Source organism: Lichenostomus cassidix, chromosome 4 (genome assembly GCF_008360975.1).
Source record: "Lichenostomus cassidix isolate B80296 chromosome 4, HeHo_3.0, whole genome shotgun sequence".
NCBI lineage: Eukaryota > Metazoa > Chordata > Aves > Passeriformes > Meliphagidae > Lichenostomus > Lichenostomus cassidix.
In genome coordinates this window covers 39,944,241-39,965,145 of record NC_139484.1, presented here as the reverse complement: position 1 = coordinate 39,965,145, position 20,905 = coordinate 39,944,241, and the positions used below count along the sequence as shown (strand labels likewise).

At 37.3% G+C, this 20,905-nt stretch overlaps 1 protein-coding gene and 1 long non-coding RNA gene across 5 annotated transcripts in view; one reads left to right on the top strand and one right to left on the bottom strand.

The window, feature by feature from the left end:
• SORBS2 (sorbin and SH3 domain containing 2) overlaps window positions 1–6,313 on the top strand; it is a 205,274-nt gene extending 198,961 nt beyond the window's left edge. For all 4 annotated transcript variants that reach the window (XM_085058783.1, XM_085058785.1, XM_085058784.1 and 1 more), the window contains 3 exons: window positions 752–801; window positions 3,422–3,528; window positions 4,292–6,313. In XM_085058783.1, the coding sequence (XP_084914909.1) occupies window positions 752–801; window positions 3,422–3,528; window positions 4,292–4,353 (219 nt within the window). In that variant the 3' untranslated portion in view covers window positions 4,354–6,313. The remainder of the gene's footprint in view (window positions 1–751; window positions 802–3,421; window positions 3,529–4,291) is intronic.
• Window positions 1–20,905, bottom strand: part of LOC146438308 (uncharacterized) — a 46,904-nt gene that overhangs the window by 19,617 nt on the left and 6,382 nt on the right. The window lies entirely within an intron of this gene.

The window sequence follows — 20,905 nt, the reverse complement described above, 5'->3', positions numbered from 1 at the left end:
TAGTTTTTTCATTTCCATTGCATCCAGATGCATTGAATATTAGTGGTAGGTAATGCTCCATTAAGAAGGAACGTAGTTCCTTTCACAGAGCTTTGCACTGGAAATACAAACTACTTTTTTCTGCTGAAGTAAAAGTGTTAATTGTTATTTCCACAAAATTAAATGTATTCTTTCAAAATTTTTTTCTGTTCTTTGCCTCCCAACAGCCTGCATGGCTTGAGATGAAACAGAATTAGTTAAAGCATAGCATGTTATGCCTGCCAAGTTAGTACTCTGTGTGTGTGTAATGTAAATTGTTATGTTGTTCGTCCGTGAATATTCCAGATTCTGCCATTATGTATTGGAGATTTTATTTCTGAAATATTATCTAAAAATATATTTATCCCAAAGAATGTATGATGTTAATCATTTGCATCTGATTTTTCTGTTATTTCTGTTTCACAGTGGTGAGGCAGCAGAGTTCTATTCCAGCTTTGTACTATACTATAAATAGAATGGATTGTTCATAAAGTACACAATTTTGTTTAGTTTTTATGATGACCTCCAAAAATCAGATCTTTAAACCTGCCAAGATTCAGTTGTTTGTCATATCTCTTAAGAATTTATTGGGAGTTGGAAGGGGGGCAGAATGGGCCGTTGTTTTACACAAGGTAGAATATGAACGCTTGAGTAACTATGTGTTACACCCCTATCCAACTATTTGGACCTTAAACTGCAAGCCTTTATTACATTTCAAATCATTTCATTTCAGCCACAGCGCCCTGTGCTTTCTCATGAAAACATACACAGTGGGGGGGAACCGTAAGTATATTTCTTGTCTACTAAGACAAAATCTAACATTTAAGCAACAGCCAGGAGATCATAAGATAATTTTCCAGCTTGCCAAGAACAATTATGAAGTGATTTCACAGATTTGTAGATAACTGCATGATGTAGGAAGATATCCAGAAAGGTCCCAGAGGGCAAAGCCTTAGGCTTTGCCCTCTGCACATTCAGTGCAGGCAGACATGGCAACTTAACAGTTCTCTTTTGTCTATACTTACAGAAGGGATTTCGACATTTTTTTTCTCTCCATTTTCACATCTCAGCAAAATGGCAGTTGCAGATTTAACATTGATTCAAATGATCTGCTTTACTGACTTGATACAATTATTCAGGAGCAGTTCTGGATGTGAATAGACAGAAAAAAAGTAGCTTGATAATGTTGATCACAGGAACACAGGCTCATACTTTTTGTTGTGATTTACAAGTGCAATTTGAATATGAGATACAAGAAAGATTTTCTGAACACTGGGGAAGAACCTAGAACTCAACTCTTATTTTGACAAACACTGTAAGTTCTTGTGCTATTTCAGTACTGACTGTTAAAATGCAAGTTCAGTGCAAGATTGTTTCAAGATTTTCCCACAGGCCCCCACAGTCTTGCACTTAGGTCCTGCTTCAGTGATCATTGAAGCCAGGATCTGTTCTTCCTTTAGCATCAGAGCACTTCAGCATATGCCATATTAGATAATTTTTCATAAAAGGTACCTAAGCCTTAATGTCTAAAAATATTTTGAAGTTTTCCTTAGTCATTTGAAGACAGAAAAGACAGGCAAGAGGTTACCAAATAGCCATACCACAGATATAATTAGATTTGTATATTTAGTCTCACTCAAATCACAAGTTTCTGTTGGTATTGTTGAACATACTGGAGCACCTAACTCAGTTTTGTAAGCAATAATTAATTTTGTTCAATATAGTATAAGTAGTTAATTACTAAAGTTATTTATTCCTAAATTTAAAAATATAAACATATTTAAATTGCCAACTAACCATGCTTTCTCTTGAATATGTTTTCTGTTAGTATTGTAAACGTTAGTAGAGCTTTCATACTTAAGAAAGTCTTAGATTAGTATAGAGAGAATGAAATCACTACAAAGGGGTTTTTAAAAAGGATTATCTTGAAATGACTAAAATTCAATCTTTAAAGTACAAAGAGAGCTAATTGGGAAGTTCTTGTAACTGTACTTGAGTAAGTAATTGGCTTGAATCCTATTCATGACACATTACATCTGCAAATCCTGTCCCCTTGGAAGCTGCATTTAATCATTTTTTGGAATATCACCATAGCTCTGCTTTCCTGGAATGGTGATAAGCATAACAGAAAATGTTATTGCCACTTAATTTTTTGCACAGATTGTTCTTACTCTTGCTACACAAATTACCAGAGGTAATTGCTTAAACAACCAGTGTCTTTCCATTTTGTTAGCATAATTAAAATGCAGAAATATAATTTTTGGGCTTGGTAAGATAACTGCCAGTCACAAGAAATTAAGTTTTTTTTTTTTTTCTTGGAACATTATCTTCTTTTCCAATCTCTGAACCAGCAATGTGGAAAATAAATGTAGTTTATTCAAGACGACCATCATTAAACTAAACCTAGCACCAGTCTGTATACAGGATTTTCGAACTGGGCTTTCAGGAGCAGGAATTTTTCACTAAAATAAACACCTCATTTAGCTGGAATGATTAACACATCAACAGGAAAGCAATCATGTTTTTACTGGGGAAAGTATAATAATGGCATTAAGGTTTAAACTCAGTGAACTGTTTTAAGAGAAAAGAATGGATAAAATTATGTTTTGCTTCAGTGTTCTATAATTAGAACTATTTCCTTTTCACAATTTCTGCAGTTGTGCCCTGTTTCTTTATACACAGTCAGTCATATCTGAGGCACAGTTGCTTAGAGAAAAAAGTCAATTCTCACTTTTTAGGATTCATGGGCTTGTGGAGCAATCTTCCTGTTGCCATTTATCTACCTTACATCCTGCAGCCTGCAGCCCTGGCACAGGTCAGGGTTAGAATATTGTTTGACTTTCCATCCACATGTCCTCTGATTTGATTCAAGCCTCTCCATCACTCTCAAACATAGATGGCTTATCTGTGTAGCCACTGAAGAGCCCAGGGAGGTCCCCCAGCCACAGTGACAGTGTGTGTGAGCTGCTGTCCTGAGTGTTACTGGCTTCACAGAGCTTAAAGGCAGAATCACAGTTTTAGGTGCTGATCATGGAAGGTTACAGGGCTAGCACATTTAGACTCTCCTTTAGAAGTCGTCTCTTTGGTGACCGAAATATAAAATAATGCTAAAATTAAAAGTTTAAAAAAAAAAATCTGTTTTTAATGCAACTGGTTAAGGAGCCTTTAGGCTTGCCTTGAAACCCAGTCTTTAGAGTCTCATGAGTCACCTTTCTAATGAAGGTTTTACTTAGTATTAAGTTCCTAACCCTCAAGTCCACCAGGCAAAAAAAAAAAAAACCTTTTCCCCTCTATTTGCCAGAAGTGTTTTTTCTTAGTTAATGTTTAAACCAGCTCCTTTACTTGAGCAAAAGTGCAAGGAACTCTTACTTCTTTTTAAAATGCATCATTTGTCCTATTTAAGGTTTCAGGCTCTATATAACTATACTCCTAGGAACGAAGATGAATTGGAGCTCAGAGAGGGAGATGTCATTGATGTGATGGAAAAATGTGATGATGGATGGTTTGTGGGTATGTTTTAATTTGGTTGCTCTCTTCTTTTTTTTTTCTTCCCTGACCTTTGCTGCCCTCTTTGTGTACTGTCTTTTAAACAACTTAATTTTTGGCATTTAGTGTAATAAACTTGAACCTGGCTTTATCAGGAGAAATCCCAACCAAAATCCAGTGAAATTAGCAGGTGATTTTGCACTTTTGTCTCTTAAAATTGATAGATGCAAATTGACACATGCCTCTGGATTGTTGCACAGCATTGTTGTCATTTGTGACACAGAATGGACTATGTATTACTGCTCTCTTTATAAAGGCCAGGTAACTTAAAACTTACTCACATGAGTACATCCACAGCATTGACCACTTGTGAAAAATGAAAGAACAAATGAAGATTTCATAACCAGGCCTAGATAAGGTGGCTTAATCATTTCATAAACCCTCATGCACACAGCAGCTAACTTAAATCATCTGACTAGTCCATAATATTTGAAAAATTCAAATCATTTAAACATACTTGATGTTGTTGAAATCAAATTATCTCTATGTATCAAGAATTTTAGCACAACTTTTAAGCAGGCCTAACAATTTAATCAAATATGCCTCTTCATTTGCTTTTTGCTTCCTGCAGTTTTATGTTGTTAAACCTCACAAATAGAATTATATAGTATAAGGAACTGTAGATCTTTCTGTTTGTGCAATATTAAACAAAAAAATTTTAAGGCCATGCTTACAAAGTGATTTTGTGTTGTTATTCCCATCTTTCATCTATTGCTTCTAATTTCAGGAACCTCAAGAAGAACCAAATTCTTTGGTACTTTCCCTGGAAACTATGTCAAGAGGCTGTGAAATTTTTTTTTCTACTTATTTATGCTGCATCTCTGCAACACATCTGCATAAAGCTGCTAGAAAACATGCTACGCTGGCCTTCTGTTTTCTCGCTTGCAGTCTCAAATAGAGGCCATCTAGTTCATCCTCATCCCATCCCACCCACCAAACCGTTCCAGCAGTATTACAGCAACGACCACAGTGTGAATAACTAAGCTTTTCTGAGACAAGAGGAATCATTTCAACATTTAAATACTCCCTGCTTTAAAGTCTTTTCGTGTGAAACAATAGGAAAAGCCTGATGACAGGTACAGAGATGAGTTGCCACGGGGGGGTAGGGGGCAGGGAGAAAAGTGTTCTTGGTTTGAACATTTGTGGTACTTCCATGAAGTCTGGTGGGATTTTTTCAGCATGCATGTAATACAGGGGAAAGTTGCTGTTTACTATTTTTAAAAAAATTGATTTTACACATTCTTATTAGCTTGGCAGCATTTGTTGCTTCCACATTGCTGTGTCACGGGTTTGCCTATTGTACTGGTTTACAATGTATGACAAACTATAATATAGATTTTTTGCCTGCACTTGTATGCTGTAACAAATGCACAGTGATTGTAAAATCTCAAGCAAGCAAAGTGAAAAATGGAAGAACTGCAAGTGTTCTGAATGGGTGCAATGGTATTGGCTAAATCTTTTTTCTTTTCTTCCCTAATGAAAAACTGTAGCGAACCTTGTAGTGTTTTCTGTTAAAAAGTAAGAAGTGCAAAAGGCACAATGACATGGAAAAGAGGATTTAAGGAAGAGACAGACAATGCTGTAAGCATAGACGATAATAACCTGCTACTGATGTCTGATATTAAGTGGTTGTAATCAAAATGTTGTGATAGTAAGCAACATGAAATGTAAGAGGTTAGTGTTTTTACTTATCAGGAATTTAAAGAAGCAGGAAGTAAACAGTGTTAGTGCAAAGGGTTGTTGGGTTTTGGTTTTTTTCTTTCCTAACATAGCCACCTGAAAAATATTCACAAGCATCATGTACTGATTTATTTCACTATATATGTGTATGTATGTTAATGAAACCCAAGTTACACATTCTTTTTAGGAATTTAGACAGAAAAAATGTCACAAGTATTAAGACAGATATATTTTAGAGGTGGTGTTTTTGGTTTTTTTCTAAATGAAACAAGTGTTTGAAAACATACATTTTCCATAAGCAAAGGTAAGCATAAATAGCAAATTAAATTAAGGCACAGGATGATAATGACTATGGCTTTATAAAAGCAAAAATTCAGATTTGGTTTCTTCAGCACCTTATAGATGGCAAAAGCTTCTGCTGCATTTTTGATGGGTAAAGGATCAAAATTATCAAAATGTATGTAGTCTCTGTAGCATTTTGTACATAAGTTTGCTTTTTTGTACAGAGCCATTTGGTTGTTGATTTTTAAAAAATTAAGTTTCTTATTTGCCCTGTTCACATACAGAACATTTCAATGCGTTTTTCTTTTCTTGCTCTGTTTACCATAAGCACATCTGGATAGTGCAATTCTGTAAGATAGCATTTTATGCAAAATTTTATTAATTAAAATATGGTTTACCAGCCAAATCTAAATGTACATATGTCTTTATTACTGAGAAAGGTCAATAAGGCAAAGGTAAAGAAACATCTTTGTGCAGCATACCTTTATTATTGCAGATTTCATGGCAAAAGCTTTATATTCAAAGGCTTTCAATTTTAAACTAGGTCTGCATGCAGCTTTGCTGTGAGATTAATACTATCTTTGATGCCATTTATGATTGAAGACTTAAATATCTGTTGCCTGTGATATTTAAAAAGTACTGTTTCTACTCTGTCTCTGATTTTAGAAAAATGCAGGTTTTTCATACCTGGTTTTCAGGTAACTGACTTTGAATTCCTACAAGCAAAAGGTCTCTGTGGGTTTTTTTCTTGAATAGACTTCTAATAAATTTTGCTTGGAGTACAAAACTGTTTCCCCCATCATTTCTCCAAATACACACAACTTATCACTTAACTATTGCAAAGTGCTTAACTCTTCAGTCTTATATTTAAATAGTTACACCTTGTACTTCCACATACCTACATCCCCCCCATCAGGCATACATCAGCTATATATATGGGCAGCTAGCATTGCCCACACAGCTCTCAGTTGGTCCACTGCTGTGTCATACCTAAAACACCTGAATGCAAAAGCAACATTATGGACTTTCTGCAGAGGGCATGCCAATCTGAGATGATTTTTCTCTTGCCAGAACCACCCTTCACACAGAAGCACAAAGGTAAAACGGTAAACTCTTTATATGTGCCTAAAGTTCCTACATCCTAATCCTTCAACAAAAGCAAAACATAAATTCCCATGTAAAGTGACAGCATGGGAATGAGAATTAACGAGAAAACACTGGTTTTTGGGGAACATTTTGAACTTGAGACATCTCTGTCTGGCAAGGAATAATTGTCAAAAAAAACTTGGAACAAGAAGCAAAGCAGGTTGTGGGTTTTGGGCGGGGGGCTTGTGTTTGGTTTTTTTGTTGAATTTTTTTCACTGCCTGGTAGCACAGTTACTGCTGGTGCCTCAGAGTGTAGCTCTTTGGTCCTGCTGGCCATTCCTGCCAGGCTGCCTCTTCCCAAATGCTGTACTTCTACCACTGAAGAATCCAGTACAACAGCAACCTGCATTTGGACAGGAATAATCCATTTCCTCGAGTCCCATTTATGCTCAGTTTTGTCTTTACAATTGCTGGGTTGGAAAATTCAAAATCACCAACATCTCTAAATAAATAATAAATATCTAGGTGAAAGTGGTATCTGTCTACAGGGATGTTAAGACCAGGGGCTGCTGCTAAAACTCCAGCAGAAATTCCTTTGTCAGTGTAAGCACTGTCAGTGCTGGGAGTGCGGTCAATCTGGGAAAGGCCTAATTTAGTATGACTGAGGTGACTGTTCCCTTTCTCTGCTAAATTACCTTGAACCCACCACATGCATCTCTTCTCACAGCCCAATAACCAAATGTACACATAACCAGACACCGTGTGGTTTGTCCTTTCTGTTTGCTGGGTGACCCAGTGTGGGATTCAGGACATCACTGAAGTACTGCCTTGTGTCAGATACCTGTGAGAACCATCAGAAACAGGAAGTAGTGTGCTTTAATAGTCTCTTTCTATAAAAACTAGCCTAATAACGCCAGCCGGTATGTACAGTCTCACTAATACAGAAATTCTGGATAGTTAAGGGTCTGAGTGGTTTAAGGGGTGAAATAGAATCCTCTGCTAATCACAAAGTAAATGAAAAAGGGGAAAATATAGGCCTTTGTAATGAGAATAGCAAGTCATGGACACTTCAGAAGAAGATTGTAGTCCTAATGTTTTAGTCCAAAAGTAGAGAAATATTTAACTATATCCAGGTATACCCAACATACTCAATTCTGCTAAGTCTGCTGAAATCCCAACTACACGTTTTAAGGAACAAATTAAAGGATGTTTTGAGTTTCCTTGTATAGGCCCCTATAAAATCGTGAAGGATGCCCCACAGGACTAGGTGGTGCTTTGTCATAAAGGCCTGCCAAATTAGAGGCCAGCCAGTTTTATATGTGGGAAAAGATGAGAACAGATTAATCAAAGGCCTGATACTCACTGATTTTTCTGGAAAATTACATATCAAACCAATTTTCTCTTGTCAGCATATATAAACATGCATCTTGATTTGTTTTAAATTTCTTTGATTTTCTTTTTTTTTTTCCTTTTTTCTTTCATTAAAAGAATTTTCTTTTAATGCTGTGAGTTGGCAGCTGGGTTTGTAGACTAAGAAAAGCCAGTGCCAGTGCAATAAAATCAAGTCTGTCCAGAGTTGCACTACATTACAGATAAATAGGTAACAAAACCACAGCATCCCTAAAAAACAGTCGATCTCAGTGCTTACCCTGCAGTCAGTATGTTTGCTGTCGAGGCAAAGGCTTCCTAAAACAAGAAAGCCCATAACATACCAACAAGCCAGGGAGACTAATGCATGAGCAGTTCAGGGTAGTGATCTATATCCCAAACTAAGCAAAGGGTCACCCTAGCAGCTCTCACATTCTGTCACCCATGCCAGAGCAAAGCATGGTGTCATTCTGTGATGCCTGGTATTTACTAGTTGCCTTTTAAATGCTGATATACAGAACCCGAACAGGAACACGAGGTGCTTCCTGTGCATTTGAAAAAGCAGTGCATGAGCCCATGGGAAGCTGGAAACATGAAGTCAGTAGCTCTAGAAAGACCTTAGGTCATTGCTAAGTATAGTGCCTTACAGCATTAATAGTTACAGGGTGAAACCCTGCCTTTGCTCCAGTTAACAGCAAACTCCTTTGAAGTCAACAGATCCTGCAGTATTGGTAATAATTTCTGTGTTAACTTGAAACTAAAATTGCACAAGAGAGAAGCGCTAGAATAATTGAATGTCCAGTTTGGGTTGGTTAAAATATATTGAAAAGTATGAATGCAGGCAGAGAATAGAAACTACTTCTTTAACTGCTCCCACAACAGAGCACAGATAGTTCCCTTCTCTAGTACCTAGCAAACAAGTTACATTTAAAAAATGCCTTTTCTTTAAAACAATTTTATCCATCAGAACCCCTTGTTGCAACCAGCAAATGTCAATCAGACCAATACCTGAATCCACTCATTTTACAGAGCAGGGAGCTGCCAGACCAACACAGTGGAAATCAGTACCTTATCCATACACAGTAAAAAGGGATCCTGAATTTAGTAAGACATTCTTCTGCAACTCTATGGATAATCAACATCATGCCATTTATTTGACTGGATGCGAAAATTGCCATTTTACTTTCATCCTCCCTGTAATGGCCAGATAGTTAAGTTCCCAAGTCCTAGCTAAAAATTACCCAATAGAATCTATTGTTCTCATCAATATAGTCAAGTCATATTCCTTTGAAAATTAAAAATATTTTTACATATATCTATGCAGAATATGACAGAAATCCACTGAAACAAAAGAATGAATTAATTCCTGTGGCACTTCCTGAGTCAGAAACTATTTAGACCAAAGAACGTGCTACTGTGACTGCTAGGATCTCAGTTAGGGGTTTTGTGTCACCTCTGAAACATATAAAAACAAAATTAAGTGAAGTTTCTAGTTAATATGTGGTGATGAAACCAGGGAAGAACCTGAACAATCCTGCAGGTACAACTCCTAGGGCAAATGTGCTGTAAATAGTTACAGTGTGCAGCTGCATCCAGGACTTCCAGCTGCTGCTTTGTTTGAATCTATCTGAATCCCGTATATAATGTTTTAAGAAATATGCCTTTTGATATTTAAATTCTCTTTCCTTAGGGGTCACAAAGGAGCAAAGTTTTGTGGTAACTATTTTATACTACCAAAAAGTAGAAAGCATTCCTTCTAAAATAGCTTTAATGCCTATTCCAATTTTTTTAACAAACTTTGTATAGTGATGTCACATCTAATTACAAATCAGGAGCACAGAGGCTTCCACTGCATCAGAATGGCATTACATCACCAGTGATACCAGGGCAGGAGTGGGGGGGAGGAGGAGAAGAAAATGTTGACTGACAACCAGAAATGCGTTGCTATCCTCAGCACAGACACTCACATCTCAACAATTCATGTTTCTTGCTGCCAAACACAAATAACAAACTTGGAAGCCATTATTTCATCACCCATATAAACGAATAGCAAAGTAATCCTCCTACATTTTCCATCCATCAGATAAATCAGTAAACCACTTTAAAAACATCCCAAGAATAATGTAATTATTTATCTCTAGGAATGAAGAATTACCACAGAGTTACATGCAGTGGCTCTTGATACTTCCCTCCAAAAGGAAGGGATTCACTTCTCTCTCACAAGTCGATGTTTCCGTTTGCAAGAGAGGGCCCTGTATTAAAGTGTGTCCTCCTGGGTGCTGGGCTCTAGCTCCAAGTGAGTGGAACAGTCATTTCCTATTTAAATATCTTAAAGGATCTGGTCCTTTAAGATTGTTTTGGCCAGCTTACATTAATGTAAAATGGAGTCATTTTATCTCAAGACTTTCTACAATTGCCACTTAAGAAACAAAGAAATAAACTGCTCTATTAAAATAATCAAGCCTTCAGTCGTTTGCATTGAGACTTGTTCCTCACCCCTGAGTAAAGCACACAAGTGAAACCAGCAGTGCGGATGGGGAATGCTGAGGAGACTGAACATGTTGTTCTAAGTGGGTCATCGCACCACTTCTGTCGCTGTGATTTGCTAGATAAACCCCAAGCATGCAATGACCCAACTCATGCTTCCCTGGGTTAGCGCTCTGAACTGTAATGTGAAACATGTACAAATACCAGCTGGTTTAATACCCACCAGAGGCTTTTCTTACACTACCACAGATCCATCTGTTATAGATAGGGGGGTTTTTCACACGTAACTGGAAATATTTGAACAGGTGAGAATGAGGCCTTCCCTCCTTACACCATAAAGGAGGACAAATGAATGTGCCCAGTACATCTGGGGTAGTAGAAAGCAATATTCATATGCTGTGGGAGAGTTCAAGGAACTATTTATAGATTCCTTTCATCTGCTCCTGCAGCCAGCTCTGAGGTACAAGACATAAAGCAGCACACCACACACAATCTGAAGCAGAAAGTGTGAAAGTCATATGCCACCAAAACCACAGGGAAACACCCAGGACACACACACAAAAAAACCCCCTCTGCTAGCCACCAATCCATACTTACATTCTGAAACAAGCATACTGCTTCAGAGGGGTGCAAAATTTTTGTACCTACCATTCCAGTCACAAGGAGTTTTAAAGAAGAGTGGTCAAAGAAAGAAATTGGCCCAAACCGACATCAGCATCAGGTAATAGTTTCTGATCATCACAGCTTTGATTACAAATCTTCTCTGGTGTTTAGGCTGTTACAGAAAACTGACCTTTCAGTTGTACACATCACTGATAAATTCTGTGCACAGTATCCTGAAATTACTGCTAACTATCCAAACTTTCTCCATCCTTTGCAACACACACTTCCTTTGTTTATCTATGTCATTGCAGGGTCACAAACAGTGCAGACTTCGAGACAGAAATCCTCACGGCTGAAAACCTGCAGCTTCCTTCTTTGTACAGTATTCGTGCTATGAGGTCCTTGGTCCTTTAAGTTCTTAACCATTGCTTTAATGCAAACGGGGGGGAAACACTAGATTAAAATAAATTGTGTCACTTATAAACATACATTCACAGGTACATCTTGTACCTCAGATACAAAACCAGCAGATGTTTCAACCCCTCCACTCAAAAAAAATCCAACAAAAAAAAACCAAACCAAACCTACCAAACCCCCCTCCAAAAAAAAAACCAACAAAAAAACCCCCCACAACAAACCAAACAAAAAAGAACCAAACCAAACAATCAAAAAAAACCCCCTAAAACAACAACAAAACACACCAAAATCAGAGAAGTGGGATGGTTATTAGTGGAGGAATAGCAGTGTAATTGGGGCGTCAGAGGCAGAGAAGACATGGGAGAGCTGTTTCAGGCCCTAGAAACAGGATACCTGGCCACATCATGGAGCCAGCCTTGTCAACCTTCTTCCTTCACCACACACATCCTGTTCTTCCATGAATGATGCCTCCCCAGGAAAGCCTTAGAAAGGTAGCTATTACAGTCAGACTAAACTAAAAAAAGAGGAAAATCAATAGGAGAAGATACAGGCAGCGACAGGCAAGCCCAAAAAGATCCTCCAGGCTCTATGAGCCTGCTCACCCTGAAAGGCAACTGTCCTGGTTTTAAGCCCAGCAGTAAATTAAGCACTACGCAGCCGCTCACTCAAAACCCCTACACCAGTGACCTATCCTACTTTTCCCTCCTGTTCTATCCCTCTTTCTCCTCCTGTCAGCCCCCGAGGCAAAAGTGCTATTGAAGGAAAGGCAGACATCCATGGAATATGAAATATTTTACTACTGAAAAATACTGCAATTCTGTTTTATTCTGTTCAAGCTCTCATGCTCTGGCTCTTGCCTTATCCAGAGGTCAACCAAAAGACCTTAGCATCTTGACATCATTACTGAAATCCAGAACTTCCAAAGATTAAAGTCTCCTGCCATAAAACCTATTTTAGCTAACAGCTCCCACAGTACATGGACTAGAGCTGGTGAGAAGATCCTGACTTTTAACATTCTGGCATTCCCTCAAGTGAGAAGACTTTAGCAAGGTACTTTTAAGCTCTGAGAAATGGAAAATGAGAGATTACTGAAATGAAATGGACAGGCAAGAGGGGGGGGAAATTAATTTTTGGGAGACTTTTTGCATTTCTGAAGAGTTTTTAGTTTTCAGGTATTTTGGTGTTTGGTTTGTTGGGTGTTTGTTTAGCTGAAGGGAGTTGGTGGTAAGGATTGCAGGCAAAACCATTTCCATGTCTTTACTTCCGGAGATATTTTTGTTAGGAGAGTTTATTCACATTTCAAAGCACTACCTGTAAACACCATTATTTACCTGTCTTCACACTGCAGAATTAGGATTACCTTTTGAAAAGCCATGGAGGAATTACACCCAAATTCTGGCCTGTATTTCTACAGTACCAGAAAACTTCAAGAGTAAATATTCCCAGCTATGGTATGAGCTATATTAACTCTCCACATGCTGGAGTATGGCAACAGTTGATATATGAATACCAGTTTTCAGACTCCTTATGCGTATCTGACCGTTTTCACACCTACCATTTCAAATACAGTTGATAAAATGTGAGGTTTGTCCTTCTTAAGTTTCTGCTGTTTTTTTCCCAGCTGCATTTCATCCTTTTTCACAATACAGCCAGTTTTTGCAAATGTTTTCTCAATTCTGTGTGCTTGCCCCTATATTCACTGAACAGAAGTAAGCAGGAAGTCCAGTCAGGGCAAAGTGTGAAAAACATAATTAATTACTTTCATTTGGTATTGTCTTTTGCCGATAATAAACTGATTCATGGATATGAAAAGGCTGCCAACGTCCTTTAAACAAGCAGAAAGAAATCAAAATAGTAATGAGGAAAATATTTACAGTATTTAGCTACATTTAAGCATTCTGCTTAAGTAACTAGAGCGTGCGTCAGGATCTGAGGATCCAGCTTTGTGGCTAGCTATATTCTGAAGCTGCTAATCTCTGGCTCAGGGCCCACTTTATACTTAAAACAGAATACAATATTTGTCTTTCAGCTGTTGCCGTTTGTCATGACCCAATAAACATGGCTAACTCTTCCATAGCAACTGCTATTAAAATGCTAAAACCAAGCCACAAAGTGAAAGAAAAATAGGTGCTGAGCACAGTACTTTATGGAACATAAGGCAACAATTGTATATTAAAGGACATTCTGATGCCTGTTTCTAAGAGAAAAATACTCAGAAGTTTTGGCACTTGGACTACAAGTGACTGTGACCTAACATGTGATCTCACATGTGATCTCATCATTTGTTTGTGTATGAAGTCTTATCTCTTGGGAGACCACAAAATAGGTCAAGGTATTGATCTAGAGGTTTGAGACATGCTTTGAAGAAACACCTGACTGCTCTGTACTTAGGGAAAAAAAAAATACTTTTTTCAGGCTTAAGGCAGAATGAACTTTTATTTTCCCTTCCTCCTAAGTGTCCCAGATAGAGGTCTTGGGTTAGTAGACTAATAGAGAACAACGGTAAATACCTATTACCAAGGATATTTTTCTCTCATGGACACAACTGTACACAAGCTCACAGACAGTGGTTGACATAAAAACCTGTCCAGTACAGAGATACAGAATGAGCCACCATGGACCATGGTCCAAATTCTCATGGTGTCCTGTTGCCTACATGCCTCTAAAAACCTGTAGCCATCCCAAGGGAAACAGCAGACACACCCTCAATGGCATTCACACGGACTACAGTTGCTTATAAGCACTTTGCTCTGCTATATTCAAAGAGCCCTATGCAACAGCACTATTCTACAGCCAAGGATAAAGGTGTGGTTAAAAGAGAACTGCTTAGAATGAAAAATAGAAGAAACTTTGGAAGAAGACCCAAACAAGATACACAGCTTTGCCTCCCACCCTATTTTTGTCTTCCAAAAAGGTACTTTGTAGGTAGTCATAGCATTCCCAGACTTTTACTATCTGTTATTTACAATGTAAGACATTCCAAAGAAGTCAAAAGATAAAAATTTTAAAATTACAGATGGAAAAAAAAATTTAAATCTTAGAGCAGGAATAAAGTACAAATCACAACCACACAGGGATAAGCATTTTCTTTTTAACTAAGAAATCACTGTTCTTTGCTTGACACTTCAGATCTTTTTCCACATATACCTTTCACTGACAAAAATATACTAGAAGAAGGGAGAAAAAATACATACACACAAGTGTTTCCATGGGGAGGGACTTACATTATAGACAGTATCTTTACTGACAGTTTTACCGCTCCAAGAAAAACAAGCTCTCTCTTGTCATCTAATAATTACTAGATGAAATGCTATTCAGAAAGCACTGCTACTACCTCCTGCATGATGGGTTCCTCTAGTCACACAAGTTAAATTATGGATATGTTCTTAGTCTTGAGTTTTGCAAAATTGTCTGAAATTTTTGTCACATATCATGCTACTGAATAGAACCAGCTCCTTCTTCAGTAGCAGCATAGGTAATCTCCACACATTCACTTTCCTGTAATTTTTTTATCTTGATTAGTTAAGGAGTAGAAAAAGGTTAATTATAACTAACAGAGAAGGGACATACCACAGCATTTTGTGACAATTTTAGTCTGTGAAAAGTGTGGATACCGTAATTCACATCCCATAAATAAGACTAGAATAGCAAATACAAAATGCATGTCTGAAAAGAAAGCATGCAATGTCTAAGCAAGATGTACACAGCAGAAGCTGACTGGGTCATATCTGAAACAGAGTTGGCCAACAGCTTCTAAGTATCTAAAATTACTGCTGTCTGCTGAATTACAACTTAACAGACCCCTTTGGAAGGCCTGATGTTACCTCCATCACTTCTACCACCCATTTCCCTGGTCCTAATCACCTTATGTCCTCCAGAAAGATTGTCAGATAGCCTCCTCTGTTCTGTGCCCTGCCAATACTTGACTTGTATCATGCAACGCAGCACAAGAAAAGATAAATAGTTACCTAACAGCATCCAGTCATGTATTTTGGCCTACACAGAGACAGGCAATAATAATCTAGTGGTAAATGTTTACCTTTTACACCTAAGGTTTGGGAAGAACAAGAGATTTAGTGTCTTGATGCCACTTGATCTCTTCACTATCCCTTAGTAAATATGATAAGCTTTTCTCTTGAAAAGACACAGTTAAAGTTTCCACATAGCAATGAAAGACTACATAGCTAAATGCATAACATCACCCCTGAAATCAAGAAATAGGACTAATTCTTGCAGAAATAAAAAATGAGACTTTGCTTCTAATAGAGGCAGTGCTGGGTGTCTGAAGAGGTATGTTATTGTTCTTGTAGGTATATGTCATTGCACACCTAATGAAGTATTTGGACTGTTTCCTGAATGCTGCTCTGTAATATGGCTCATGAAAGAGGTTTTATAAATCTAACAACTCCTCCGCGTTATTTGTTCAGGTAACGTTAAATGGCAAGCACATCAGAGGGTTGTGTAAGAGCCAGCTTGTGTTGTTCAAAAAATTATGTAAGTGCCAGCATGTTAATTTATGAAGCATACTGGACTTATCTGCTGGCACAGAGCCTTGATAACTTCATTCCAACTTTAGTCCTTTGAAATGAGCTTATCTCGTTTCCAATGCCAAAATGGGCTTTAACTTTAAACAAAAAAGGAATCAGCTTGCCAAATTTGGAGATGACGTTTGACTGCAGCTATTAAAGGGAACAGAACCACTGATGAGTGAATGAGCTGAAAAGAAAAACAACTCCTTCCTCAGTCAACTTTAAGATTCTCCATTAGAACTTCTCCAGGTTGTCAGAACTGGGGCAAACCCTTCTCCATACCCAAAATGAAAACACAGCCTCTCAGAAAATATTCAACTCTCATAAAATTAATTGTGAAATTTGAGAGTTGCAGCAATTAAGCACAAAATTTGAGAAATTATTTGGAGCTTTTTTGCCTGGAGTCATAATTATAATTATGGCTGACTACATCAGGCTCACAAATAAACCAGTAAAAGACTACAAATTCCTTTCCTAGTCACAACCATATCTAACCCCCTGCAAAATAGGCAAAATAGAAATACTATGACAGAAGCAACACTTTAGGAAACCAGTGCAATAATCAGAATCTTAGTAGTACAATACAATGAAAATCAATATATGCATATGTCAGTTAGCAAACAGAATTGATAACACAGGGTATAGACATGAGTTTTCAAAATTAAGGTGAGCAGTACTTCACTGCCTTAATGTGACATAAGCATCTCATTCCATTCAATACACTCTTTTGATTTTTTTTTAACACAAGTCATTATTTTATAAATGTCCCCAACTCCTCCTCCTTTATATTTTTTGAAAATTAAAAGGGAAACGGAAAAAAAAAACAGTGCACAAAAATCAGATAAGATGAAAACTGAGCACATCTGTAATTAAACAACTTTTGAAAATAAAATATTTCAATTTATACTTTCAAATTGCTTAGAAGTTTATGAAACAGTTCTGAAATGTACCATTTCAATAAAAAAGATTACTTTCCACTTATTGGCTTGTTAATTTAGAATAGACCCTTAATGTAGGCTTCAGAAGGCTCTAAGACACCTACTCCTCACTTGCTACATAGGAAGCTTCTTGCAAAAATATGGGGTTTAAGTCTTCAGTTTCTGCAGTATTCACAGAACAAATTTACCACCTTTGAAAGTGAAATAATTTGGGGGTGAAAAAAAAGAAATTACATTCCTGACTTCCTTAGCCTACATACAAAACATTTAAGAAAATGTTTATCAGTTGCCGCTTGGTACTCAGCATCTAAACAGCAGAGAAAAATACCAGAGTTATGTGAAAATGATAACCAGAAGTTTAAAATGAGAGGTCTGTTGACCTAAATCCCTGCTTCAAAGCTTCTACAAAGCTGGGGCAGGTGGGGAGGAGTTGTAGGAATGTCCTTCTTCACCTCACATGTATTTCATGCCTAAGAATTTCTAATGCCTGGGAGAGGAGTACAGTACACGAGCCCCACTCCTCCGTTCTTCGCCACATGTATGAGAAAAATAACAGAGCTGCTTGTCATAACACCTAGGAAAAGGAGAGAGGATTTCTCCCTTGCCAGGAAAAACTAAGGGTATTGCTAATTTGTCAGATATCCACGAACCAAAAGCTGATAGGTTCACCAGGATCCAAATTATTAATCATTCCTGTTCCCTAACAATACAATTAGGAAAAACTACAATCTGTACATAATCAGTCTCATTACTCTGGGAACTCTTAAAATAAGTAGTATTCATTATAAAAAGACTTCCCATACACCCATGAGTTTTGAAATAGAAATCAGGCTGTGCAGTTTGGAACACTCTGACCTTTCACCTCTGGAAAGCCAGTTTCAGTACATGCTGTTCCACATGTGCAAGTGATTTTCAGGCTCCATTTAGCATCCTAGACTGTTACTGTCTAAACTTCACAAACAGTGGCCTAGTCCAATATACTTTATTATCATATAGACTAAGCTCTGAAGTAAGACAGGAGGTTTATGGCTTAAAATGCAGACTCTGAAGCATTTGGGATTTTTTGTTTGCTTCTGCCTGCACCAGGGTTTATTCTGGTTCTGCAGCCTGAAACAGAGCAATCCATGAGTTTATAGAAGGCAGAATTGGCTTTAAACATTTGCTCCTTAAAACCTTTTTTCTTCAACTCTCGGTTTGCCAAGTTGTCAGGAAAACATTTCATTCAACCAAGGCATGGACATACACAGAGAAAAAATAAGAAAATGACATCCAAAAATATTTTGATGTGAGTTAAGAGGTTCGCCTTTTTCTAGTGCATAGAAAACAATGCCATGCCATGGGCACAGGAGTTTGATTGTCCAAAGCTAGGGAGTCAGTATGGAGTGCAATGATAGGTTTGTGCACCATGCTACTATTCCAATGCCTACTTTGTGAACCCAGCTTACAAATCTCAAAAAGTTAAGTGACATAAAGGAATCTGACCTTCAGTTTTGGAGGAGGATGTGGGTGGAAAAGACTACTTGTACTCTTTTAGATTGCATTGTATAGTGGGTAACATTTGGCACAAAAATCAAATTAAATATTAGCCTGGAAAGCAAAAGTCTACTTCAAACATTTGGGCAGTCATACTATAAACCAAAATACTACATTATGATTCTGAGGAGGCTACTTTATACATAAATTCATAGCACAGCCATTAACTATAGAGGATGTATATTAGCAGGTAAAAAAAGTTGTAACACCAATGATCTTATAGTACAACAAAACAAGAAAATCTATTGAAAGTACTTGTTTTCTTATATGGAAACTTCAATGGCACAAGGAAAAAAAAAGATGAAATGGCACACTGCTTCATATTTACAAAAATCTATTTTCATAGCTACAACTATTATGAAAGAAAATATGATGCCCTAAAACCAGAGAGAAAAAAAAAAAAAGTTCTTTGCTTTACTGAAAGGAATATACCTTTGTCAAGTGGGTGAAAAGCTCTGTCTTCAATCCAGCTCAGCTGGTCATTTTGGTCTAGTATGTAAAAACAGAAGTGCTCTAGGTAGATAAACAAAAAAAAATACATAGTACTATGTAAATAGGTGAAGGACTTTCTTAAAAGCAGTCACCAAAAAGGAACTCGGAAACAGCCTTATGTGACAGGCATCAAGTCAGTATTGCCATTCAAATCTTTTATTTTTCTTTCCCCTCTCTAGTTATAAAGAAAAAAAAAAAAGAAAAAAAAAAAAAAAACACTGAATCTGGGAAACATCAAAAAACAAGATCTAGCAATTGCTCTCCAAAACAACAGCACCTTGGAGAGCAAGCCACCCTTCCAGTAAGCCAGGCAGAAAAAAAAATTATGATTTGAGCAAGACCTCAGTTTCACATATGCATACGATTTCCACCAAAACTGAGAGCAATCACCTGCCTAGAAAAAAGCTAAACTTGCCCTACCTTACATGTATCTGCCAAGATTAGAAAGGACATATAAGCAAATCTCTGTGCAGTATAGAAACATGAACAAACTTTACAGATACTTAATTCCTAACTAAGGTCTCTCAAAAAAAACTAAACAACAGCCAAATAAAAAAACCCCACACCCAAAAAGTAACCCCATATATTAAGTATAAATCAATAACTTAATAATGGGAATTTGGAACGAATCTCTCCACTGAACAAGTCATTATAGAAGCATAATTTTTGACACTGGAAACTCCGAGCCTAATTATGGGTTTGACCTAAAACTGAAATTCTTAGATTTCAAAATCTTTTTTACTGAAGTGCATTGCAGGATTCAATATTTGAGATGGCCAATGTTCAGAGAAAAACAAAATGGAAATTGCACATGAAAGAAGTCTGTAAATGAATACATCTAATATGTTATTCATTCCCAGCTACAAATCAAAACACACTACAGGATTCACTAGGAAAAGAGGAGTAAAAAAAAAGAGCACCAAACATGTAAGGGGTTTCCACTCAAAACAGATACCAAGGAAGAGGAGAAAAGGTAAGAAAGTGAAGTACTACTTGTTGATAAATTCTGACCTTGAACATACACAATGTAATCTGTCAGGATGAACCATGTAGTGACAATATATTGCAGGCATATACTGAACCAATCTCAAAACATGTTAGGACATACCAGAGTAAAGACACTAGTCAGAAGGAATGAGAGGATTTTTTTCCTCTACTTCAAAATATACAAAAGTATTTGAGCTATCAAGACTGAGATTTCACCGACCTGAACACCTGCCTTATTTCTTTAAATGTGCCTATCTTCCTTCACATTCCTAATGTAAGCTGTGCCCCCAGCAGCTGACAGTCACCCTGCAAGCTCTTTGTGATACAGATATCCTTTCTGATGGTTTTACTTTGAAAGAGTCACTTCTATGTGTTTTGTTCTAATCAGGGTGTGAATTATACTTTAGTAACAGAGAATGTCTTTGAAATACACTTGACAAGAACAGAGTTACAAAAACCTATTATGAACACTACTATCTACTAGCAAGCCACAAGTAAAAGACAACTACCTTAAAAAAGCCAAGATTGCTACAAAGGAAAAAAGACATCATCACCTAATACCACATTTCTCTTCCTCAGTATGAGAAATATGTATGACATCAGTCCAGATTTTTCAAGGCATTAGGACTGGTGCATGCCATGGTCTCAAGTGACTATCTAAAAAATGCAGCTGAAGGGCTGGAAGGACTTTTTAATGCAATAAACTATTACATTTCAAAAAAGACAAGATGTGAAACAAGACCTTTAGAGGGAAATCTCCTTATTAGTATTTCTGTTTACATGAACCAGAGTCATGTACAAAGTCAAAATACTGTATTGCACAGCTGAATCAAACAGCAGCAACATAATCAGCATGATATGAAGTCAGCAACAAGGTTGCTTTAAGAAACCAGAAGGACGCTGCATCCTGAAGCTTACTGATTGTCGGGCTGAGGGGGA